Below are 24,314 nucleotides of genomic sequence, written 5' to 3' on the forward strand. Positions count from 1 at the left end.
CACAGCTATGCATCTATGATTAAACAACCAGACCACCCTTGACTTTTTTATCTCCTTGGTCAACATGCCCGAAAGCTGCGTAGGTGATAATTATTCTACCTTGGCATGTTAGACATCGTAGTTGTATGCGAATATCTTCCGGCGAGGCTTGACGCATGCAAATCGATTGCATCGAGGCAGTATTTCATCAAATTTAGGGGAGTTCGATAACGGTTGTAGGAGTAGAGCAGCTCAAACATCCACAGAACGGGAGAATGTAGGGGGAAAATAGAGAAATTCAAGGCCTTTCTACGGCAAAATTATCTGTCGCAGTCTTTTTAGTCTTTTTCGGTAGTTTTTAATCGTTGTAATATCCCCTGAGCAAGCGGCACCTGCATAAGCAGCACGCCAAGACTGGCCTTTGAAATATGTACGTACTAGCCAGCAGTTGGCGGTTGACGCTTACACCAACATGCAGCCCACACAAATCTCCGGCCTTCATTTCTTGGCATTTCATCCACTATTATCTATTCTCTCCCTGCGGCTTTTCTTCGATGCCGGTTGTCTTTCAAGGAGGACAAATAAACAGACAGTATCGAGGCAATTCTTTTTATCTAAGTCTGTACTTGTATTACACACAAAGGCAGAGACCAGTCTTGGCAGCCCTGACTGTTGTGTCACTGCTAAAGCACGAGAACATGGGTGGGGAGAGGTCAGAATAAGCTATAGTTAGTGCCGGGAAGGGTATTGAGAACCCAATGGTTGTTTATTGACGACACCAGCAAAACATTGAATGTAGACGCTTGCGTACTCGCGCTTGTTATGGTGTTAGACGGAATAGCCGAGCTACGTTAGGAAACGGGCCGGTCGAGACCCGAGTAAATGTGCAGGGTCTGCTATTGACGGTTAGTTTATTCTGAGTTCTCTTCCGGGAGTTGGTCTGGGACCGTATGGCCTGACTTCTGTTCTACACGGCTGATGGTCGCGTCATCTGCCGAACAAGGACCCTACCGATTGGAACAAGACGGAAGCACTGTCCGGTTAGCGGCTCCGACACCTTCCGACTACCGTGCGGTATTGGCTCACGGACCCTTGGGACCCTGCCAAGCTCTCGGTCACTTTACAGACCGACGGTGGCAGACTCCGGACGGGGGCGCTCGGAGATGCAGCCCCGATGCCAACGACATGCCAACCCAGGCCCCATGATCGAGATAGGAAGATGTTGGGGGGACGGGATGGAGATGGAAAGCAGCAGAACAAGTAACGCGGCAATGTACTGTCTTGGAATGACGAGTCTTGATCCGCATGACGGAGGGATCGCCGTCTCCCGAGAGACTGTAGATTTCCTTGCAGTCATATGGCAATCGCAGCGGGTCGAGCCATCTGGGAGCTCCATGGCTTCTAGAATGCTTCGTCGCAGATGTAGAGCATGCATCCCGGCGCAGTTAGTCTTGCATGCCATTGGCACGCAAAGAGCCAAGCTGGCGCCCATGGCTCTCAGGGCTGAGAAGAGCTTCCTGCGTCCTTTGACGTAATCTCACTTCGTAGCCTCCCACACGCAGTTAGTGACTCTCGGCACGTCAATACATAGGCTAAAGAAGGCTTGGTCACTGGTGCCGATCTTGTGGTTGTTTGTAAGTCGAGTTGCCGCCAGAAGCTATCGCCTAACGCCGGGAAAATCACGTGGAGAGTCTGTGGGTGGGAGGATGCGCGCTCCGTGCACGTGGGGTCGATGTCATTCCTCCCGACATCAGCCGATCATTACGTGAACTGGCCACGGCTCGCCTCTGGCGCCGCGCCGCACTTCGGTGAGGCGGCGTGACGATGGGTGCCAAGCTGCCAGTGCTTACCATAGTATGAGCAAGCAAGCAGCGAGCGAGCTGTGCCGTACGTACGTACAGTGGGCGTTGACACAGGTTCGCAATTGAGAAAGTTGTCCACGCCATTGGCATCAAACAAATAAAAATAAACCGCGGCCCGTCTTGAGCAAGTTTCACTCAATACCGCGCATCTGCAGAGCGACCCAAACGAAGAGAGCGAGAATCCTACTGGGAGAGAATTTCACACCAACAAAATACTCCGTTAAACACAAAGTTCATTCGGGGACCTGCAAAGTCGCCCGCCCGTTTGGGGTACAAATGATGCCGGTCTCAGCCAGTGATACGGCGTGTTTGTTTAAGTATGATGATGCAAGGAGCAGCCAGCGGCGCGCCGCGCAGGCCTTGCCGGTCGCTCGGGGGATGGATCTTGTTGTCTGATGTGCACCGATCTCTTGCTTCAACCGGCAAATGCGCGCCGGGCGAGCTGGCTTTGAGAGACGGCATTTCCGAGGACCCGAGCAGCTTGCCGCCTCCCTGCCGATATCACCCGCAGGAGTCTGGGAAGCAAGCTATGAGAAACCAAAGAAAAGGGAAAAAGGGCGCCGGTTGAAACCCGACATCATAACTAGTCAAAAGGAAACAGTCCCACGGGCATGGCCACGCCAATCAACAACAGCTAGTTGCAGGAACCAGCACAAGTAACGCAGGGGGGGTGCCAATGCACCAAGGGAGTGTTAGGGCCGTGGGGTCTCCTGTAGGGGTGGAGTAGAACGCTGCTGGGCCGCTGAAGAAGCGGTGATGAAGAACCCGAACCGAACCCCCCCTCCTCCCTAGAGAGAGAGAGGAACACGGCTCTCTTCGCCGCTCCATGACGGAGGGGCGTTATCGTACCGCTCCCCCAGGCAGGTGAGATGATCAATCGCGGGGTCCCGATCATGCGCGCATCTCCATCTTTGGACAAAGGCACAAATGCCTCGACGAAACGGTCAGCACCGGTCTCAGCTAAACCGGGGCAAAACATGGGCGAGTGGTGAAGATTGACGCACAAAAGCCGCAACTCGAGACAGCCACACAACACATGGTAACGAGACAGACGTCACAGCCACGGACCCCTCCCCCTCCATCAGCGCTGGGCTAGCTGGCTGGCGCTGCGCTTGGACGGACGGGATTACCCCTCCTCGCCTCCTCCTCCCCCCAGGCGTCCGACGTCAGCCGCCAGGCGCAAGATTCAGGGTCCTGCCTGAACGAGACTTCCCTATCGCCCCGCGACGTTGCACTCTCTCATCTCGCAGGCGCTGGAGCGATGCCACGGGATGCCTTCTTCGGACACATCTCGCCGTCCAACTTCGGGGGGCCAGGGGGATGGAGGGGTCGGCTGCAGACGACGCATGAAGGAGCAATTCGCTGAATCCTGGTGCGTTCCCGCACAAAAGACGCAACCCACTTGAACCTTATCCTGCGTGACGATAAGAAGCCGATGCAGAAAGACGCATTTTGGGCGACGGGCGAGCGTTGGCGGGGTGTGAGAGTGAGAGACGGTGTACTACCTACGCATGTAGTGTAGCGCAGCGTGTCGGTGGCACGAGGAGAACTCGCCGAGGCGATTCGCGCGGGCCTCGCCCTCCCCCCAATGTGAATGGGGACATCCATGCTGGGCCGGGCCAAACCACACCTAGTCCACCCCCCCTCCGAAAGGAGGCGACTGGCCATGGTCAACGCACAAAGACCGCAAAGAACCCCACCCCAGACCTGAGCCACCATTGAGTTTCCGCACAATCGGCGCATCGCCCAATAACGGCAGCCCGATCACTCTGGCCACCCTCATCTGACATCTGCCCCTCCCCTCCCCCCGTCCGTCCTCCTCTTGCTCCCCTCTCCTGGTGCTATGGCGGTTGGGAGGACGGGCTCTGGATATATAAGTGCGCCGCTTCTGGCCTTTCTTCTGCCCGCTCTGGCTGATCTCCACAACGCGAACAACCAAGCTCATCACATCATCTCCAACCAAACAACTTTCAAACCACCCCTTTTACCAAACCACCAACCAAACCATCAAAATGAAGGGTGACTGCGGCTGCTCCGGCGCTTCTACCTGTACGTAGCATACCGCCCCTGGCTCCCCCCTTGCTATTGCTCGAGGGCACGACATCGGTGTCGACATCGCGGGCATGACGCTAACCTGTCTCAGGCAACTGCGGCTCTGGCTGCCAGTGCTCTTCCTGCGGCAAATAAGCTCGCCATGTTATTCCCCCCCCTTGACGACCTTTTGTTTTACACGAGCCACGACATACGTTTCCGTTTAATGCGGGTTTGCTCGTCTCGTTCGACTCGAATGACGATATGACTTCTTTGCTTTCTCGGGAATGGGTTACGGTTTCGGGTTGAGGGAAACGGCAGCTTCTTGTAGCCGGGCGGACGGTGTCTTCTTTTTTCCTTGAATCCAAGAGAGAGAGATAAGGCCTGTTGGCTAGTTTTAGTCACTCATTACATCTGAGGAATAAACCCCCTTTTTTGAGGCGCCGCGAATCGCATAATTGACGAATTGCTGTTGTTCGTGACGTGCGTGCATGCATGCATGCTGCTGGTGTGATTGCACCGCGGTACTGTCTGTCGAGTCTCCTGCTGGATCTTGTTTCCCGTGCATGGCAAGAGAGATTGGCCTGTTCGTTAGTTTCTTTCGTCTCAGGACGACAGAGAGTGAACGCATCCTTCTGGATCTGGATCTCTCTTGGTCGAAGACGCAACATCCACCCGGCCATCGTGCCATCTCTTTATACAACTCCCTCGAGCCCTCAAGGTGTCTTCTTTGATGGCCTCGACGCTCTCCGGGTGTCTCTCCTTCTGACCGCTCCTATGATGAATCTCGACCCCGCCCCGCCCCGCCTTGGCTCCCTCTTGCCCCTCCAAGGTCGCCTGAGCGTGGCCTGTGCGACAACGGATCGTCAGCTCAACTCAAAACACACCTCACCCTCGTCGCCCAGCGATCGCCGCCCCCAATGCCGGCACACGCACACACGCACACGCACGCACGCACGCTTTCCAGACAGTTCGCCATGGTTCAACTGCAATCACGTCAGCTCCATCCCACCTACCCCATTCCGCTGCGCCGGCAGTAGTAGCAGAAACCTCCTTAGGAGACGAGAGCGGAGAGCGGAGAGGCGGTGCTGCTGCTGCTGCTGCTGGCGGTGGTGGTGGTGCCTGGGCTGGTGGAACGAACGGCGCAAAGCGGAACGTCTCGGTCCCTGCCGCAGGCGACGGCCTCCGTTCCCCGCCAAAAACCTCCCCCCTTCCTCCCGGGACGCTGATAGGACGGAGCTCCCGTCTTTAAGCGGGAACCGGGCGGGGGGGAGGAGAGGCCCAAATAGTATAGCACACCAGAGAAAGAAAGAAAAAAAAGGGTCCAGGGGTTTTTCTCTGGACCCAATGCGCGGATACGTGTAGCCTCATGCCACTAGGCCTCAGCTGAATGGACGACGTCCCAACCTGCCCCTCCCATCGCTAAGAAAATCCGACGCAGACGGGGGAAAATCAAAAGTAAGAGGACAAGAAGCTGTCCATGCCATGTTTGTTCACCACTCTGTTGTATTCCACCATTGAGCACAGGCAGGCCTCCGGTCCCCTTCCATGCCCGAGCTTGGCTCTCCCCTTGGCTCCGTCGGCATCATGATTCTGGACCGCCCCCCTCCAGGAGACCCCTCCACCCCTCTCTTTCTGCACCCTCGGAGGGGCCCCTGGTTGACGTGAGGGAGCTCTTCTCTCCACCAAACATTGCAATGCGGTGACCACGGCGACCGCGGCCCAACCCCCGTCACCGACTGCTGCTTGATTCTAATGTTTATTTTACTCCCCCCTGGGACTCGGGGTCTCAGAGCCTGCGAGAGAGGCAGACCTGACGGCATCATGCAATGCCGAGCCCGCCGTGGTCTCTCCCTCTCTCTCTCTGTTAAGCACCCGCCAAGCGCGCGGCTGCCTCCCGCTCGCCCAGACATCCTACATCATTGCGATTCCGATCCTCTGGCCCTCTAGAACGGTGCCTCCCGCAGGAAAACAACAAGAAAGAAAGAAAAGGCCGCGTCATCAAACACACCTCGCGTCTCACAGAGCTCTCCCCGTATTCGACGTGTCCCATGCCGCCCTGCATAGGGCCATGTACGCCAAGCGGCCCCCATCGCGAGCCCTCGGCACCCTCTAGCCGGCGGGGTCACGTCCTTCTTTTTTTCCCTTCTTCTTCTTTCTTCCCTTCTCCAGTGCGCGCTAGACCAGCCCCGTCTGCGTGGGGAACGACAACGCCTCGCCGAAACCCGTAGACCTGAACATCCCTCTGCGCCAGCAGGGGGACCTGACAAGAGCTACCCCTCCATCCCATCCCATTCCATCCCATCCCACCCGAGAGCTCCCCTCTGCTCCTCCGACCAACGAGCTCCGGAGCTCCCACCCCTGTACACGTAGCGGAGGACGGGGGGTTGGTGGCAGCTGAGGGAGGCTCCTTGGCTCGGGAGCTACGTATCGAACTTGGCGATACTTGTGGCAGAAACAAACCGAAACAATGGGATCCGAAAATCACGTACTCCCACCCCCTCCACCTACTCCTCCTCCTCGTCCGCGGGCAAGGACGCGCATTTCCTCATAGGGCATGCGGCCCAGAAGTTCCAATGGGCACCGGCAAGGCAAGCAGAGCGTGACGCGATCGCCAAGCTTCATTATTGCCCAGCCCTCCCAAGACCGCTCTTTCCCCTCCACGTGTCTACAGCAGAGAGATCCCCAGTGAATACGATGGAGGCCTCTCTCTCTCCCCCTCCTTCCTGCTCCTTCGTAGTGTAGACCCCTCCTTCTCTGAGTTGAAGGGGACGGGGCTATATAATCTCGCCCTTCCCTCCCGTCCTCCGCCCCTCCCAACGAGATAACTAGATCCATCCACACACTCTTCAACAACAACTCTTCCTTGATACCCCAACACTCACCCTACACCGAAAACCAAACACACAATGTCTTTCCAAGCCTCCGCCCAGAACGCCCGCGTCGACGACGGCCACATCCTCCGCGCCGAGCTCCAGAACGGCGACGGCGAGTGGGTTGGCGCTGAGTACGACCTCAACGAAGCCATCGGCAACAACAACGGCTCCTTCGAGTGGGGTGGTTCTGGTACGTGCTGATGGACCTCTGTCTACGCTACTCTCCTATTGCCCGAACCTCACACCACCCCCCCTTTCACTCTCCTCGCCTCCCTCCTACTCAATTCATCCAAGGGCCGCTTGCTAACATGAGATGCCCCCCCTCCCAGGCTTCGCCAACTCCGCCGAGGACATCCGCTTCGAGTTCGAGGGTGACGGCCAGCCCATCCTCCGCGCCCGCCTCTTCAACATCGAGGGCGAGGCCATCGACGCCGACGTCAACCTTGCCGAGCGCATTGGCAACGACAACGGCCACTTCAGCTTCAACTGTTAGTTCCCCCCAAACCGGCCGTTGACCCCCCCGCACAACACGCACGGATGAATGGCTGACAAGATATCCCCCCCTTTCCAGAAACCAATGGCTTGAACCACTGAGTACGAGAATGAGAAAAGAGGGACAGGAGCGTGGAGGATTATGACAGCATGAGCATTTGCTTGAGCGTGATGAGGGATGACGACGGACATGACGCACAGTCGGCTACGCATCCTAGGTAGCACACCCAATTGAGCTACTCGCCCGTTGAAGGGCTGAATGAATCTGCCGTGCTGCTTCTTGGCGTGAAATGGTGAAGATGGCTCCTTTGGGCCCGTATGCGAATGTGGAACACGGCTTAAGTGACCGGGTCTTGATCTACGAGACTAGCCGAAGCCAAGTCTTTTGGGTTTCCTCAAGTCGGATGTTCTACAACGAGGTTTCCTATCCTACATTCGTACTATACAGAGGTTGGGTGGCCAACGTTACTTCATCCAACAAAACAAAACAAAAACCCTGGGCCCATTGTAATGGCCTTCATGAAGATATCCTCCTTCCGAGTATCCATTGATCGACAAATATAACACGACCCCTTTCGTCGAGACAAAATCCACCCAGGTTCGTCACACTAGAAGCCGCCAACTCTGCCACCTGCCTCAGGTCGGCAGGGACCAATCAAGGTTCTCAAAGCTGTGTCTTGTTGGTTGTTTCTACGCCTTTCAAGTTCTTCGTTGCCGCTTCGCGCCTCGGTTGCCGTGGCCGTCATCTTTCTGCTCTGATTCCTCGGCCTTGCGCTTGCCGTCTTGATCGAGAGCACCATTGGTGGTAGTCGTGACGTGCTTCAAGAGCTCCTCTGCAACCTTTGAGATCTCGGCTCTCAACTTCACCTGCGTCTGGACCTCCACGTCTCGAAGGGTGGCAAATCCAAAGTGCGCATTCTCCTCACGGGCCAGCAAGGCACGGGTCTTCTGCTGTATCTGACCCGTAATGTCCTCGGACATGGCGTTGATTTTGTCTCGGGTCAACTTCTGGACAATAGGGCGAAGGCTTTCCGTGAAACGAGCCGACAGGCGCTCGATTTTAGACATATCCGCTTTCTGGTCGTCCATGACCGAACTCTCCTCCTCGTCTTCTGGCACAATGATCTCGCTGGGCGGAGAAGCCGTCGAAGCATTCGTTGTAGTGCACTTTGCCGTCTCGGCTACGTGGGCATCATCCCTCGTGGCCTTTCCAAATCCAGCAAACGACGAACTTGCATTTGCGTCTTTGGTGAACCGAGTCCGGTAGCTGCTGTTAACTTGTGCGGCGGAGAGACCTGGGTAGTTCTGGGGGCGTTGGTATAAGTTTCGAGGAGCAGCTGGGTGCACTTGAGAATTTCCGAAATGAGCTCCGGTTGAGGCAATTGCAGACGGCGCAGATGGCTTCTAACCACCCGCCGGGGACGTCGGCATAGTCACTGAAGTAGCTTCATTCTTCGCGCTCCGAAACAGAGGCTTGGTTGAAGTAGGCTTTGGGGCAGTTCCAAAACCCATCGTCTGCAAATCAGGGTTCTTCAAAGGTGTTGCCGACGCCGGTGGACATGGCTGCGAAGCCATCGGCATCGGCATCACTCCAAAACGTGATATTTTTGGAGCAATAGCTTGGGATCCTGCTCTCAATGGGGTCGAAGCTGGCTTGAAGAGTGCTGGCTTTTGAGAAGCTGGCTGAGCGCCTACTGATGATGGAAGGATCCACTGACTTGCAGAGCCACCAGAAGCAGAGAGTCTGGATGTCGTACTCAATACTGCTCCGGGGAATGATGGCGTCTCTTCTTTGGTCTGTAGTGGTGTTTTCTGTGTACTTGAGGTCGACCGGGAAGCTTCCAGCGTTGCCTCAGATCGTGCCGAGCGCCAACGACCCCGTCGGGGTTGAGTCGGTGGAGGGTTAGATTCACTGTCTCTGTTTTTGAAAGCAGGTGGAGTCGAAACTGGCATTGGTGCCGCGCGAGTAAAGGGCGATGGTTGTTGTGATGCTGTCTTTGCCTGTACGAGATGAGTGCCAGTGGTTGCTCGGATAGAGTTTGGAGTAGATCCAGAAAGTATAAATCCAGAAGATTGAGGCAACGTTGCCTGCTGCGTAGTCGAGTTTGCGGATGCAGAGACAGAGGAGCCAGCGATGCCTACCGAGGTGAATGGAGCAACCGAGCTTTCGGCTTGGGGTGTTCTCTTCTGCTCCTTGGTAAGAGATGGGTCGCAACACTTGGCCGCATCCCAGCCACGTTTTCCGAGGACGCGGTGGAAGTATTCATGCGTGTAGCCGTGGTTGATGAGTCTGACAACCTCACAATCTACGATGGATGGTACTTCGTTTTCACACTTTTGGCCCTCGCGCCATTTCTGTCTAAGACGGTGCCAGGCCGGTTGGGATGACGGAGGCGGAAGGGTTGCCTCGCAAGGCCACACAACATGTTCCAGTTCCCGGTCGACCTGGGCTGATAGCCGGGGATAGTTTGCGAAGGCAGGCAATTTGTTGCACTTGGCCCAAGCCACCCACTTTTCAATTGCTTGTTCGCTTGGCAGGTTGTCTCTGCTTGGTGGTCGTGACATTGTGAATGAAAAGAATTGGCCGCTGAGGTTTCGAGTTTTCGTTGGAGATGGACAGCTAGAGAATTATTAGATCGTGATTTAGGTGATTGGATTAGTATGACGAGAAGAACGCAAATAAATCATCCGGCAGCAACAACAAAGCCACAGATGACATGGGAGATGATTACTTACTTTTTCAAAACGCAACAAGTCAATATTGCCTGGAGAGGTGAAGTGGTTGAGGGGGGGAGGGCGCTGCTGATTGGAAATGAGATGGGAGGTGAGTTGCGGAAATGAAAGGTGGCGGTGGTGAGGATGAGAAACAATATTCACACTAAGCCGAGGAAGAGTGTGAAAATATGAGGTTTTTGGTTGGGTGAGTAGCGTAGGAAAAGAAGGGAAGGAAGCCAGGCAGGCAAGAGGCGAGGTCACGAACAATGTAGGAAGGTAGGAAAGAAGGAATGCAGGTGCTCCTTCCATTTGAGCAGCATCTTGCAATGCCCACCACCTGCGCGTGTCTAGCGTCTGGCCTCGTCGCCAAAGTCTTCAGGCGGAATCGCTTACCGCAATGTAAACAAACAATGTGAGGAGGACGAAGAAATGTCTATGTGAAGCTGCTCAACGCCATGGCCATACCCGTGAGCATCCCCTACTTGTCCGAATACCAGAGGCAGCGGGTGCTCTCACATAGCAGACTCGACGTGATGTCAGAGCAAGAATCGATGATATTCCATATGTTACAAAGAGTACAATATCTGTACAAGAGTCTATACCAGACACCTTCCTCTCCTTTCCTGTCTCGTCTCTCTGTGTCCTCCCTACATCGCCCCGCCAGCTGCTGCGTCTTACGCCCGGCCCTGGATCCATTTCCTCTGCACCGGCTTGGCAAGCTGCTCGTGTCCCGTGACGGGCAGACCCCTCTTCTCGAGCTCCTCCGTGATGACCTTCCATCTGCCCACCGCCGTCTCCTTGTCGATCGGCGTGACGCGGCGATCGTGGACTCTGACGTTGGGCAGCTCGAGCAGCTCGCCGCGCTCGCGGACGGCCTGGGCGAGCTTGGTCGGCTTGGGGGGCTTGACGACGGTGCTGATGAGGTCGGCGACGGTGTTGAGCTGCGCGAGCTTGGCGTCGTGGACTTGGTGGCCGGTGAGTTGGAAGACGCGCTTGTGGACCTGTCCATGGGGGTTAGAATGCTGCTGGATAGGCAAACAGGCAGGTTAGACGGATGATGGACTTACGGCGAACTTGAAGCGAGCATCCTGTAGGGTGATGCTCTTCCAGCTCGAGCCCCACGACTTGATCAGCTCCTTGGCCTCCTCGGGCGTAACGGAAGCCTCAGACACCTTTGCGTTCTTGGGCTGGGCCACGAAAAGACGGTCGACCACGGTCTGAGCAGCCTCGGCATCACTCTCGAGGGCGGCGCTCCCGTCCTCGCCAACCTTTAGGCCCAGGCCCAGGGTCCTGCGGAAGCTCTTCCGGCCGCCCTTGGCCCAGGTGGCTGTCAGCCGGCCCTGCTCGGGCGAGCCCGCGACGGCGAGCGCCTCGACAACGGCCTGCCTGACCAGCGCCTCGCACACGTCTGCGTCGACAACCTTGTCGCCCCTCGAAAAGCCGACGTACGCGCTCTCCTTGCCCCAGCGGCCCTCCTGCTCCCACCACCCCTCGATCCCTCCAATCTCCTCGAGGCCCTCGACCGACTTGGCCGGGACGTACCCCTGCGCCTCGGACTCCGTCTCCGTCGGCGCCCACACGCGCGGGTTCTTCACCTTGGGGGCCAGCCTGCTCTTCGGCCTCGGGCGCCCGTTCCGCTCGCTCCTCTGCGCCGCCACGTAGTCCTTCGCGTCAGCCTCGTACGCCGCCAGTTCGGCCTCGGCCTGGGCGAGCTCGCGCTCGAGCATCTGCTGCCTTAGGGCTTGAGACGACTCGGGCGAGTAGGGGTCCTCGGGGCCGGGCGCCTCGCCGCCCTTCCACAAGGCCTTGCGGAGGCGGCTGTTCGTCGCGGGTGTCGTTGAGAAGGCTCGTCGTGCTGCCGCCGCTGCTGGGATGGGGAACGTCGCGGGCGCCGCGCAGGTGCATTGGACGGGCGAGGCAGCGAGCAGGCTCGGCTGCCGGAGACGAGGTATACGACGCATCTTGTGGGGGGCTGTTGTGTTGTGCTGGGGGAGGGTTTTTGGGTGTGAGGAAGTTGGCAGTTCCTCCTGAGATGGGCAAGGTTGCACGATGTGAGAGGGAGCTGTCTCCAATTGAACTTTTTTGGATGCTGGGGTCTGGCTGGCGAATCAGAGGGGAGGAGCTTCAGCCACAGCCACAGCTTTGAGCCACGACCGGGGGGGAGATGTTGCAGCCGGGCCGCGTGTGGCTCGTGCGCGGCCACCTTCAGCAGCAGCCGGAGACGGCGACAACCCTCAATCGCTTCCTAGGTCCTCTCCAGTCTCGCGCCGCAACGGAACAAACTCGAGGCTGGCCGTGGACCAAAATCAGCGACAAAATGAACCGGCTATCTCTACTCCTGCTGCTCCTCTGCGGGCTAGTAGCTCTCGCCAGCGCAAATTGTAAGTCCCCCTTCCCCTCCGGGCCACCCCCCCGAATACTAACACCCAACCCCAAGCTGCGCCGACGTTCTGCAAATGCACCTGCTTCAAGAACAGCACCATCGTCGCCCTCGGGCCCCAACGCGCCGACCAGACCCCCGCCGCCAGACTCCGCGACACCGCCCACGCCCCCGACGGCGGCGAGATCCGCAGGCGCGCCGCCTCGTCGTCGTGCTCGCAGTGCACAAAGGCCTTCTGCCTCAGCCGTGGCATCGACTTCTGCCGCGACGCCACCGAGGAGGACGTTCAGACTATGTGCTTCCAGCGCGACAGCAACAAGGACCGCGTTATTGTGTGGGGGTTCCTGCTCGGGACCGCCGGCTTGCTGGGCTGGGCTGCGGTCAAGAGGGTCAACGAGCTGCGCGAAGGGAAGCGTGCGGCCGAGGCCGCGCGGTCGGGCGCGGGGAGGGGCGACTATAGTCCGTTGACGACCCCGACGACTCGCTGATGCTGCTGTGGGGATGGTTCACGGGATTCTTGGGTTTTGGCGTTCCGGCTGGGTTTGGGTCATGGTTGGGAGCGGGGAGTGGCGGGGCGACGACGGCTCATTCATGTATCGATATGATGGAAATCGGGTTTACAGTTCGGGCTACCTTTTGCACCAAGGACGATTGTCCGATGAATGGAGAAATGCTCAGCCATGTTTTGCGAAGCTATCTATCTCTCCTACGTCCCGGGCGCCATCATGCGACCCAGGGATGCCAAGCATCATTACCCATGCACCGTTGACCCATAAACGCAAAAAAAGACTTTTGTTTCCTCCCTGGGGCCTTGATAAAAAAAACAATGCAGATGCAATGCATATGTGTGTGGTATGTCCTCTCTTTTTTTTCCCCTCCAATGTCCAATCGAGACGCTTGAATTTTTTTTATACTCTCGAGCCCTTCCTTTCACTGGTAGCAATAGACACGTCTGGTTTACTCCTCCTCAAGGTGGGTGACCTTGTGAGAGTCCTCGTTGCCATTGGACGAGCCAGCGTTGCGCTCGCGGCGGGCGCGGACGGCGGAGGCGAGGTTCTCGAGCACGTCGACGGTGGACTCCCAGTCGATGCAGGCGTCGGTGATGCTGACGCCCTTCTTCAGCCCGGCGGGGCCCTCGGCGGGGACCTTCTGGTTGCCCTCGCCAATGTTGGACTCGATCATGACACCGATGATGGACTTCTCGCCCTCTCTCAGCTGGTCGCCGATGACGGCGGCGACCTTGGGCTGGTTGCGGTGGTCCTTGCTAGAGTTGCCTAGAGGGAGAAACGTCAGTTTTGGGTCGTTATATACCAAAACGCGGGAGGTGGGGGACTAACCGTGAGAGCAATCGATCATGATGGCCTGCTTCTGGCCCTTGGTGGTGAGGGTCTGCTTGGCCTTCTGGACGTTCTCCTTGTCAAAGTTGGGGCCGTGAGTGCCTCCGCGGAGGATGACGAAGCCGTGCTCGTTGCCCTTGGTGCGGGTGATGGCGGCGAGGCCCTGCTTCGTGACACCCATGAAGTGGTGCTTCGCGGCGGCGGCGCCAATGGCGTCAATGGCGACGCCGAGGTTGCCGTCGGTGCCGTTCTTGAAGCCGACGGGGAAGGACAGGCCGGAGGCCAGCTCACGGTGAAGCTGGGACTCGGTGGTGCGGGCACCGATGGCGCCGACGGAGATGAAGTCAGCAAGGAACTGGGGGGAGATGGTGTCGAGCATCTCGCTGGCGATGGGCATGCCGGCGGAGGTCAGGTCGTGGAAGAGCTGGCGGGAGACGCGCAGGCCCTTGTTGATCTTGAAGGTGGAGTCGATATCCGGGTCGTTGATGAGACCCTTCCAGCCGACGGTGGTACGGGGCTTCTCGAGGTAGGCGCGCATGATGACGCAGATGTCTCCCGACAGGCGTCCGGCCAGGGCCTTGAGGCGCTCGCAGTACTCGAGGGCGGTGGCAGGGTCGTGGATGGAGCAGGGGCCGATGATGACCAGCAGACGGTCGTCACGGCCCATGATGATGTCAACCGCCTCATTGCGGCCCTTGACGACCGTCTGGAGGGCGGCATCGGTCATGGGGATCTCAGAGCTGAGAAGCGCGGGGGGGATCAGGGGGTCCTGTCCCAAGACTGCGGCGTATTAGCACGTGGTTGCGGGTCATGATGGTTTTGTGGCGGTGAGATGTGGAATGAGATGAGAAGAAAGAGCAAAATTTTGATATCCGTGGCTCAGAATCCCACCCAAAGATGAATTTTGATCGCGAATTGCTCAGTATCAAGCCAATGCAGCGTGCTTCGACTTGAAGTCGCTGCTTGCTTGCTTGTACAGCTTGAGTGGGGCAGAATGAAAAGGGTCCCCGAGCGTGAGTGACATGTCGAAAGTGGGTGGGTTTCTGTGGCAGACGGGCGATCTCGAAAGGTGACTCACTTCTCACGTCGTCGGCCGCGAGGGGCTCATGCTCAAGGTCGAGACCGGGCATTTTGTCTGTAAAGTTTTGTATGAGGGTATCTAGATCTGCGCCGTCGCGAGACCCGGGTTAGCCACTGAGATCTTTCATTTTGCGGCGTAGGCACAGGCTGAGGCCCCGTCCCCGTCAGTCCGGTGGGTGCATCGTGAGGTGCGGTCGAACCGCCCGCCGGCCCAAACCGGCCGACGATGAGAAATCCGGGGAAACGCCAATCAGCGGGAGGGAATTAAGCTTACACCGATATTAACAACGGAAGGCAAGGCGTCGAGCGGTTCGCCTAGGATGGGAGACTGGGTATCGTGTGGTGATTTGCTTGAGCCGTCGTTGACCGAGTGGTGGGAGGATGAATGTTCGTCCACAGGGGAAGGGGAACGTCCAGTAGTGGCCTTTTTTGGGGTTGCGCGAGTGGTGGTGCTGGTAGTGAGTGGGCGGCGGGTGGGAAGGCGGGTGACTCAGAAAGTGGATGTCACAAAACTGAAATAAAATAAAAATGCCCCTTTTGTGCCGCGTGGTTTGTGTAGTTTGGGTTTGCGGTTTTGTGACGCTGCAACAGCGGACCGGAGCCCTTTCGGGAGGCGGTCCCGCCGGTACGTTTAAGGTATCTTTTTCTACGGAAATGGGAGGCGAGGTACCTCTTTGGGCGTTCCATTTGGCAGCAATATGCAGTGCAATGCGGCCCAGGAAAAAAAAGGAACAAGAGAAAAAAAAAAAGGGCGCCAACACGGTCCACGTGTGTGTCAGTCTTGTCAGTTCTGTCAAATTCCTCGTTGAAATTCAGCCCTTGCGGCGGGGGAATGCCCAACTCCTTCTACTCTAGTGTATTTCATGAACTACTTTCGGCCGGTTCGGGCTGAGAATTTCTGCACACATCTGGGTCCGTCGACGTCACGGGTCTGGCTACTCCATGGATTGGAGGGAGACAGACGAGCGATGGCGATGTGCCGCTGGCGAGGATTTCGGCGACTGTGACGCAGCAAAGGCACTTGAGAGAGTCAGGAAGGGGGCCGATGGCGGGGCAGAAATGGCGGGGCAATGGAGGCACTTCGGCGGCTATCTGGATTTGAACAAGGAACCTGTCTTTTTTTTTCAAAAAAAAAATTCAACCAGTTTCTTTCTTCAGCTTCTATTGCCATTGGCTAGACATAGCTAGACATAGCTAGCAGAATGATAGATAAACTCGGAAACGTGCTGAAAGCCACATCGCAGGAGTCGAACTTGAGTCGAATTTGACCCGAAATCCTTCCCATACTGATCGCTCTGCAAGAAAAAGTTGATTGCTGCAACGATTGGGTGTGACTTGTGTCAGCCCCGGATGAGACGTTGACTGTTGGCCGCCCCCCTCTGGGTAAAAAGAGAGTGCCGTGGAAATCAGGACGCTTTGATTGGCCAATCTCTCACTCTGTCCACCGAGACTCACCACGCTTTACCGAAGAACAAGGCCCGATGCCGGCGCTTCTCAAGGTGAACCTTTTAGGTGTCTCCGACTCACCTCCGTGCCGCTGTAATTAAGTGCAGACGCCTGCCGGAGGACCCTTTTCCTTCCCGTCCCCCGGAGGTCTATTAAGTCAGATCATATCATGGCCAAGTCCGACCTGACCGACAATCCAGTGCGGATGTAGGATACAGAATAGCGTATGCATCCGTAGCGCCTCCGGCAAACCAGGCCCATGCAGCGAGCACTCGGCCATCCAAAAACTGAAACGTTGCTGGTTGGCCCCAACTTTACCTCACGAACCTGGGAAAGACCGGAGACTTCGGTCGATGTCGCGCGGTTCAGGACTTGGCTTTTCAAAATGGAAAACTCACAATCATTTGCAAACTCAATACTCCATACACGGGACCAAAAGGCAGCCAGACAGAGAGAGGACGGAGGAGGAGATGCAGAACCCTCTCCCCCCCCCCCCCATTCCCTCCCCGGACCATTAGTTCTTGGCAAAGGCGTCCCAGGGTCCAGACTCTCTTTGCGATTAGACCCTGGACTATTCACATACACACACATAATAGTCCAGCAAGTGAGGACCGGCATGCATGTCACCGTTAATCTTCGCTCAACCAGACCCGGAGCAGACCACACCACCTTCTCCGGATCAGCAGTCTGCGTCCATGGGAAACGCCCACGGCGTCAACCGCTCAGACTCAAAGCTCAGTTGGTCTGCAGCCCTAGGATGGGTTTATTGACTGTGCCATTTGTGGCCCGTCCAGCGAGTCTCAACTTTTGCCGTTTAGAGTGAACGACTCGAAGCGCCACCCGGTGCACGTCCGGGCCCCGGGCGGGGAAAGAGGGTTGTCAAGCTTGCACTGTCACTGGCCCCCACGACATGCATGCGGTGTCCATTCCCGAATCACACCATGACGGCGGTTGCGGGTAGTAGCGCCAGAGGCCTGTCTGGGGCAGTCGGGACGTGGAAATGTGCAACCAGCTCCCCTTGAGTCGCTGAGGGCGGCACGGGAGCATCAAAAGACACCACATCAAGGCCGGCTCACTCGGGCGGCTGAGGGGGAGGGGGTGACGTTTGTCGTTCCCGACCTCATCTGCGCAGGGCATGCTGCTTGCTACCCGGTTGATGGAACTTGCTGCTCCGTGCTCGTCGAGGAGCAAATCTTGGCATCGAAGTTTGCGGCATCCTTGACCCGACGGCTTGACTCGCACGATAACACACATCTCACCCTATGTACGTCTTCTTGGGATGCTGCGACTGGGCCGTCGCACGTTGATGAGGAATAGAGGGTCGCCGATGTGGATGAAGGGATGTCTGCAACGGTGCGGAGGCCGGCCAGATTCTTGAGTAAGGAGCGGTGTCTGACGGCCTCATGTTACCGCAAGGGTGCAGGCGAGAAAGAGGAAGTGATGACCCAACGCCCAACTCGCCCAAGGGATGTATGTATGAGAGCCGACATTGGCACGTCGTTCTGGTTTCCCGTCTTCGCGTCACCGCCGTCTCACCGGTGGACTTTGTCCCGATCTCGCTCGCTTTCAAACGTCCCCAGTGACCCTCAACAAGTGCGTAAGATCGGCAAATACTTACGTCGACTTCCAGCAACATGCCCTCCAGATATCATCCCCTTACATTGTACCCCTCTTTGAGCATGTGGTTCGTAGGGGACGCTCAAACTCCCTTGGGAGCCCCCATCCACCTCATCCCACCCACACCCCCCAGCATCTCATGAAGCAATTCTGAAACCGTCCTCACCACCACCTCCCAAAACCGTCCACCCAACAACAAGCCTCCGCAGGTAAAAATGCCCCGGGCTGGACTGGGCTGGGTGGTAGGCGGGACGAACTAGCAAATCGCCATCCAGCGGCAGAGACCATCCGCAGTCCGTTCACGGCACAGCATCCCGGCCGCCTTCGCGGTGAACCGACGTCGCCGTGGTTATTGTTGTTGATGTTGTCGCCCGTCCTCGAGAACAAGTACCCTGCTCCGCACAGATCCCCCTTCCATCTGCCCAGTCCAATAAGGCAAAGCTGCCATGCCCAGTGGGCAGCCGTGTTCGTAAAGATTCGCGACTGACCCTCGTCGACGGGGTAGACCTAGTCAGTGAGCAAGTCAGTCAGTCAGCAGTCAAACAGACAGACCTCTCGGTGGCCTTGCCGCCGCTGGGCGCGAAGGGGCGAGCAGGAGAGCGGGATGTCAAGTACATGGGGGCACGCACACGACAGGAGGAATGGATGCGAAGTCAAAAATGACTAAAGGGGAAAAACAAGAAGAGGGACATGAATAAGAAAGGAGTGTTATTTCTCCCCTTGTCACCCAGCCAAGGCACGTTTAAATCTCCGGTAGCTACATCGTCTCAGCAGGTCGGGAAAAGAGCCCTTTGGTCGCCCTCTTTCGTTTCTAACGCGACCTTGCCCTATATCACACGTCCTTCTTTACTCCGTTTTAGACCAGACGACAACGACGACGACGACGACGACGACGACGACGTTGGAGCTGGTGTTCGGCTCTCCTTTTCTTCTGGGCCCCTCTCCTTACCCGTCATCCCCTTGCCTGGTGCCCGGTGTGACGTTGTCGCAGGTTGTCTTATCTTCCTGTCACCGTTTTTTCCCCTTTCCTTTTGCTTCTCCTTCCTTTTCTCGCCCAGACCTTTTTTGATCTGCCATTCCTTCCCGTCGGCCAGCCGTCATCATTCCTGACAAACGCCGTGGCTGTGGGCCTGATTCCGCTGCACCGCGCTGCGCTGCGTGGACGTTTGATCGAACTCTCTGGGCGTTTCTTTGCCTCGAGGCCGCCCGCATCGCGCTGTATGCCCATGCAAGACCGCCATCAGCCGGCCGACTCTCGAGACGAGTATCCATTCGCTGGCCGTTTCACTCCATTCCAGTCTCGACGTGCCTCTCTCTGGACACGACGCGAAGCCACGCGAACAAGTACACAACGCGGCGGGCTCAGCCAGCCAGCCCATTGAGACTCGAGGGATACCGCTCCTACGCCATACATTCCTTTGCGGCTCCAGCCAGGCACCATTCCGGCCTCTCACAGCACCTGGGGCACTGCGCATCAGACCCTTTGTGTCTCTTTTTCCCAGGTTCCCGTCGGTTGGATTCCAGTAGAGTGGAACTAGCGCGCCTTAGCGTCCCCGGTGTCCCCTAAGCCGTTAGGCCGGAAAGGACCTTGACCTGGGGCTTTGGCTTTTTGCACTTTCGCACGGGGTCTCTCGTTGGTTAGCGCATCGTCCACACCCCTCCCCCCCCCTTTTGTGGCGCGCAGCTTCTGCCTCGCTTTTGCCTCTGCCGCCGCCGGTGCTTCTCCAGCTTTTTACTTTACCTGCGACTGCTCCCCTCCCGCCGTTCTGGTTTGCCTTTTTTGGTCCTTCCCAAAAACAGACCCGGCGATATCTGCATCTGCATCTCCATTGCATCTCTAGGAAGTCGGACTCCGTGGGATCGACTTCGACTTCGACTTCGCCAGCATCTCGGCCGACCCCACCGGGTTATTCTTGCTTCTCCAACCCGACACACACACCTGGGGAAAAGTCCCGGCTGCTTGCCAAATAATACGTTACGGGTACGGTCCACAGCTTTCAGGAGTGCTGTGCAGATCAAGCCTTGCCTCATCGGGCGTGCCACGACTTACACTCGGCGCGCAACCTCACCTCTCTCGGTGCGGCCCTCCCTCGCGCGCAGCAACAGCGGCCAACTGCATTTTTGGCATTCGACAGACGGAAGATACGAAGCCAATCAGCTGCATCGACACGAGCTGATCAGCACCCTGCGGAACCTGCCCCAGCTCCGCGCCCCCCCAGCGCCCGTCATCCCACCCTGCAGGCTCGCTTTTTTTTATAGCACCTGCCTCTCTCCTCCGCGACCAACCCCCCGCCCATCCCGGCACCTTCAGTCCGGGGCAACTTGGCACCAGCCTGTGCGCTCGAAAGACACGGCACACTCGGCGCCATCCATCGTCATCTACTTCTCCCTTCTCCCAAACAACATTGTCTGTGATCACTAGGCCTTTCCGACTGGAGAGCTATCGTTAGCCGACGTCCTGCATCTTCTCCGCCATTCCCGCATAGCCATCGCATTTCCATCTACACCGCAACAGCAGTACTCCGCATCAACCTCGCCGCCATGTTCGGCATGCAGCACTTCTCGGACGCGAATAGGAAGAGGGGACGAGACGATGAAGATGACCTGGGCAACGGTACGCTGAGCTTCGGCGAACACAGAAATGTACGGCTATCTCTTGCTTCCTTCGCGCCAAACGTGCCGCGATTCGAGCCAAACCCGCTGACTTCCCTTCGCAGAAACGCCTCCAATGCCTGCCTCTCCGAACATCGCCGACCTCGAAGCGCTGGTCCACCCCCGTCGTACCCCTCAACTCCGTGCCGTGCACCCTGACACCAGGCGACTCCGACTCGGATGACCAGCCAAGGTCGCACTTCTCGCCCTGGTCGTCGTCTCCGGCGCCCATGTCGTGCCAGCCCTCGCCCTTCCAACCGGTCGAGCCGGATCGTGACATGGACATGATGGACACAATGTCGCCGCCCCCCGTCCCGCAGCAGCATATCCACTCGGACCTGCCCTCTTCCATGAACGGCCGCATGCCGACCCCTATCCAACCAAACTTCGCCTCCCAGGTCCGGGGTGGCGCCTGGGGTGGTCCGGGACCCGCAGTAAGCCATCGCAACGGCGTCGTCAACATGGGCCACATGCACGCCGGCTTCGGCTCCGACGAGTCCCGCATCCCCCGCACCATGGAGGGCACCGACGACTGGCACGCCGTGCAGAACCGCCGCCTGCCCTCGCCCATTAGCGAAGGGGAGGATTCCATCAGCCACGCCGGCAGCGGAAGCCTGAGTCCCCCAGGAATGGTCCTCGACAACGGCTTCCCGTCTCAGCTTACCATGCGTCTGCAGCAGTCGTCCCTCGATGGTCACGCCCACCACGACATGGGCATGATGGACGTGGAAGACCACTCCGCACACATGATGAGCGACGAGCCCGTCACAACAATCATCGACGCCGGTCCCATGGAGACGACGTCGGCGCCGGCGACCCCTTCACCCGCTCGCAAGGGCCACATCCGGTCCAGGCACACGATCAACAACTGGACCTGGCAGCCCGGCATGAAGAAGAGCTTGAGCATCGGCTATCGTGCCGACTGCGAAAAGTGCCGCCTCAAGGTTCCGGGCCACTTCAACCACATCATTGTCTCGTAGAAGGGACGGAGTGTGCAAATCATCAAACATTCATCGACGCTGGTGGTGCCGGCGGACACATTGCTACGGCAGTCCCTCTCTGCCGAAGAATACATGCAGCAGAGGCGCAGGGAACAAAAGGCGAGAGAGCAAGAAGAACAAGAAGACCGGTGGGCGGCCGGCATGATAAAAGCTGGGACGTATCAGGAGCACCCTGTTCCTTGTAGCCCTGGAGAGTTTCGATCGTACGGGCGTTTCTGATTTTTTTTGGGTTTGCCAGACATTGGGAGTCTTGGCCGGCGGGTACGGAACCGTCTTTGCGTAATACCACACTGAAGCGCACCCCCTTTTATTTTTATTTTTTATCCCACTCGCTCGGGTCTGCACTGAGGCAGACCTTCCTTTCTATTCGGTTCATAGGTTTTCGGTAGGCATATTCGGGATTCGGGAGTCGATGGGCCCGGCGTGGCAGACTCGGGAGGAACTTGCATTTGCAGAGCGTGTCGTTGGGGGAGGGGTTCACTGTACATAATATCTGCCCGAGAGGGCATAATCATTACGGTTCGTCTGAATCGCCGGCAAAACCGCCAATAAAACCGGTTCATCTGAGACTCGTACACTGTCCCAAGTCAAGTGCCAATCAAAGATCACAACGCCGTGCCTGTTTGGTGATGGACTTGAGAATTCGAGATGGAGTTCAGCTAAACAGAATATTGCCACCACATATATAGATGGGCATACGTGACGATGGACAACGAGGAAGGCAGCGGGGATAAACGGCCGAGAACGATCAAAGAGGAGCTTGAGCAATGCAAAGATGGGGTGGGTGATATTTCCTTCCCGCATGCAAACGTTTCAACCGGACGCCGTCTAATGCACACCCCATTCAGTCTACACTATGATACAGTGACACTCATCTCCTCGGGCCTCCCCGCCGCCGCCGCCGCCCTCTTGTTCGACGCGGGAGGAGAGGTTGGGTGGTAGAAACCGGCACTCGTACATTCGAGCCTTCTTCCCCCTCCGTCGACGTAGAATTCCCCCCTCGGTGGAAAAAAATATAATAACTCGGGTTCCCTTTTTGCTCCCCTCCTTATCCTTTTTTTCTTCTTCTTGGTTCGTCCTCCTCGACATCCGGCTCTTTTTCTATGCACCAAAAAAAAAATATCGTCACAGTACCGCATGCTCTCCACTCCAAGCTCTTTTTTGTATCGTATTATTACAAAATCCGCCGGCCGCCCGTAAAACGACGCCTGTGTATAAAAAAGGTGGGAAAGCTAAGGGGGGGAGAAGAGAGGGAGAGAAGGAGGGAAAAGGGGGTGTGTGAGCTGTTTGTTCACCACCACCCCTTCTTCTCGGGCTTCTTCTCCTCCTGCGCCAGGCCAATCTGGTCCAGCGCGCCGCCCCGCCGCTGGTTCTCCTTCTCGCGCTCAAACGCCGCCTTGGCCTTGTCCTGGAGGAACTCTTTCCGCTCCTCGACGGCGCGGGCGAGGTCGCCGGCCCTCACGCCCGCGGACTCGTCCTCCTCGCTCAGGCTCACGGCGGTGTCGGTCCTGCCGGAGAAGGGCCACCAGCTGCTGCTCTTCTTCGGTGTGACGGGGGCGGCCTCGGAGGCGGTGGGGAACGTCGGGGCGGCGGCGGCGTCGGGTGCCGGCGTTGACGACTGGGCGTTCTGGTGCCCCGTGCCGAAGAACTTCTCGGCCTGGGTGGTGACGGTGGGCGCGGACAGGAGCGGCGGGAGCTTGACGCCCGTCTCGCGGGCGTGGGCGTTGGCCTCCTCGACGAGGGTGACCTGGGCGTCGGTGGCGGTGCCCTTGATGAAGGCCAGGCGGGCCGCCGAGAGGGAGTCCTCCTCCATCTTGCGCTGGGCCTCGATGAAGTCCGTCCGGCGTTGCTTGTTGTAGGTTACCATGTCGTAGACGGAGTAGATTGAGACGAGGCCGGCGATGGCTATAGGAAAGGATATGTTAGCTTTTATTTTCGTTTTTTTTTTTCTTTTCTTTCCCGGCCCTCGTTTAATTTCGTGATCCGCTACTTCGCTCCCTCCGCGGAGGCGGCGGTTCAGGGAGGACACGCCAATTGAGCCGGCAGTGCGGCTCTCCGAGTGTGGCAGAGAAGGGGACGGGACAATGGCGACATACCCGTGAAGCCGACCAGGCCGACGACGGTGGCCTTATGCGCGACATCGAAGAAGCGACGGCTGCCACCGATGACGCGGTCAACGTTGGAGGTCTGGGCGGCGCGGGCGGCCTCGTGGGCGGCACGGAGGCGGCGGACGCGCTCCTCGGGGGTCTCGCCCGGTTGGCGGCCGGGGATCTTGGGAGGCTGCTGCTGTGGTGTCCTCGATGCGGACGCGGACGCCGCCGGCGATGTGGGAAAGTTCTTGGATGTGGCGTGCGGGGTGGTGGATGTGAAGCGCGTTGCGTCCGAGGCGCTTCGGGGGCCTAGTCTGGATGCCATTGTGACCGAGGCTATGGGGGGGGTGGTTGCTGTGCAAGAGGGTGCGCTCGCGGAATTGGCAACGGGGGGGTGGGTTGCTTCGTCGTCGTTGCTCGAGGGCGTCGAGGTTCGGGTTCGGAGCACGGGGGAACGGGTACGGGATGGGCTTGTCATGAGATTTTTTGGAGCTCTGGGAAAGGGAATGGGTCCTGCAGCATGGTTTTTGGGTCGCTCTCATTGGCGCGGCTTGTTCCGGGTTCTCTCTCTCTTTTGTTTTTTTTTTTTTTTTTTTTTTTTTTGAATCGTACGAGGTGCGAAGGGAGCTGGAGCTGAGAGGGACAGCTGCAGACAGCTGTTCAACTCTTCTATCGGCACAAGGGGGAGGTGGCAGCAGATCAGATCATATCTTTTTGGTCGAAGGCGAAGGGAGCATTCGAAGCTGCGATGTCCAT

At 57.7% G+C, this 24,314-nt stretch overlaps 6 protein-coding genes across 6 annotated transcripts; 3 read left to right on the forward strand and 3 right to left on the reverse strand.

The window, feature by feature from the left end:
- Nucleotides 1–6,781: 6,781 nt before the first annotated feature.
- EsH8_X_000564 (Cyanovirin-N) lies at nucleotides 6,782–7,241 on the forward strand (the record flags this gene model as incomplete). Its single annotated transcript, XM_083274652.1, has 2 exons — nucleotides 6,782–6,938; nucleotides 7,078–7,241. 2 exons carry the CDS (start codon nucleotides 6,782–6,784, stop codon nucleotides 7,239–7,241), a joined length of 321 nt encoding a protein of 106 aa, XP_083120044.1.
- A 698-nt stretch (nucleotides 7,242–7,939) lies between these two features.
- EsH8_X_000565 (uncharacterized protein) lies at nucleotides 7,940–11,916 on the reverse strand (the record flags this gene model as incomplete). The annotated part of the gene is made up of 4 exons (XM_083274653.1): nucleotides 7,940–8,545; nucleotides 9,383–9,530; nucleotides 10,634–10,956; nucleotides 11,023–11,916. 4 exons carry the CDS (start codon nucleotides 11,914–11,916, stop codon nucleotides 7,940–7,942), a joined length of 1,971 nt encoding a protein of 656 aa, XP_083120045.1.
- Nucleotides 11,917–12,119: 203 nt separating this feature from the next.
- Nucleotides 12,120–12,823, forward strand: EsH8_X_000566 (putative MFS transporter; the record flags this gene model as incomplete). Its single annotated transcript, XM_083274654.1, has 2 exons — nucleotides 12,120–12,336; nucleotides 12,393–12,823. 2 exons carry the CDS (start codon nucleotides 12,120–12,122, stop codon nucleotides 12,821–12,823), a joined length of 648 nt encoding a protein of 215 aa, XP_083120046.1.
- A 469-nt stretch (nucleotides 12,824–13,292) lies between these two features.
- On the reverse strand, nucleotides 13,293–14,802 carry EsH8_X_000567 (3-deoxy-7-phosphoheptulonate synthase ARO4; the record flags this gene model as incomplete). The annotated part of the gene is made up of 3 exons (XM_083274655.1): nucleotides 13,293–13,609; nucleotides 13,673–14,452; nucleotides 14,751–14,802. 3 exons carry the CDS (start codon nucleotides 14,800–14,802, stop codon nucleotides 13,293–13,295), a joined length of 1,149 nt encoding a protein of 382 aa, XP_083120047.1.
- Nucleotides 14,803–20,356: 5,554 nt separating this feature from the next.
- Nucleotides 20,357–21,447, forward strand: EsH8_X_000568 (uncharacterized protein; the record flags this gene model as incomplete). The annotated part of the gene is made up of 2 exons (XM_083274656.1): nucleotides 20,357–20,458; nucleotides 20,533–21,447. 2 exons carry the CDS (start codon nucleotides 20,357–20,359, stop codon nucleotides 21,445–21,447), a joined length of 1,017 nt encoding a protein of 338 aa, XP_083120048.1.
- Nucleotides 21,448–22,759: 1,312 nt separating this feature from the next.
- On the reverse strand, nucleotides 22,760–23,883 carry EsH8_X_000569 (cytochrome oxidase c assembly-domain-containing protein; the record flags this gene model as incomplete). The annotated part of the gene is made up of 2 exons (XM_083274657.1): nucleotides 22,760–23,373; nucleotides 23,565–23,883. 2 exons carry the CDS (start codon nucleotides 23,881–23,883, stop codon nucleotides 22,760–22,762), a joined length of 933 nt encoding a protein of 310 aa, XP_083120049.1.
- Nucleotides 23,884–24,314: the final 431 nt, after the last annotated feature.

The sequence above is a fragment of the Colletotrichum jinshuiense genome, chromosome 10, assembly GCF_051148585.1.
Source record: "Colletotrichum jinshuiense chromosome 10, complete sequence".
NCBI classification, from domain to species: domain Eukaryota; kingdom Fungi; phylum Ascomycota; class Sordariomycetes; order Glomerellales; family Glomerellaceae; genus Colletotrichum; species Colletotrichum jinshuiense.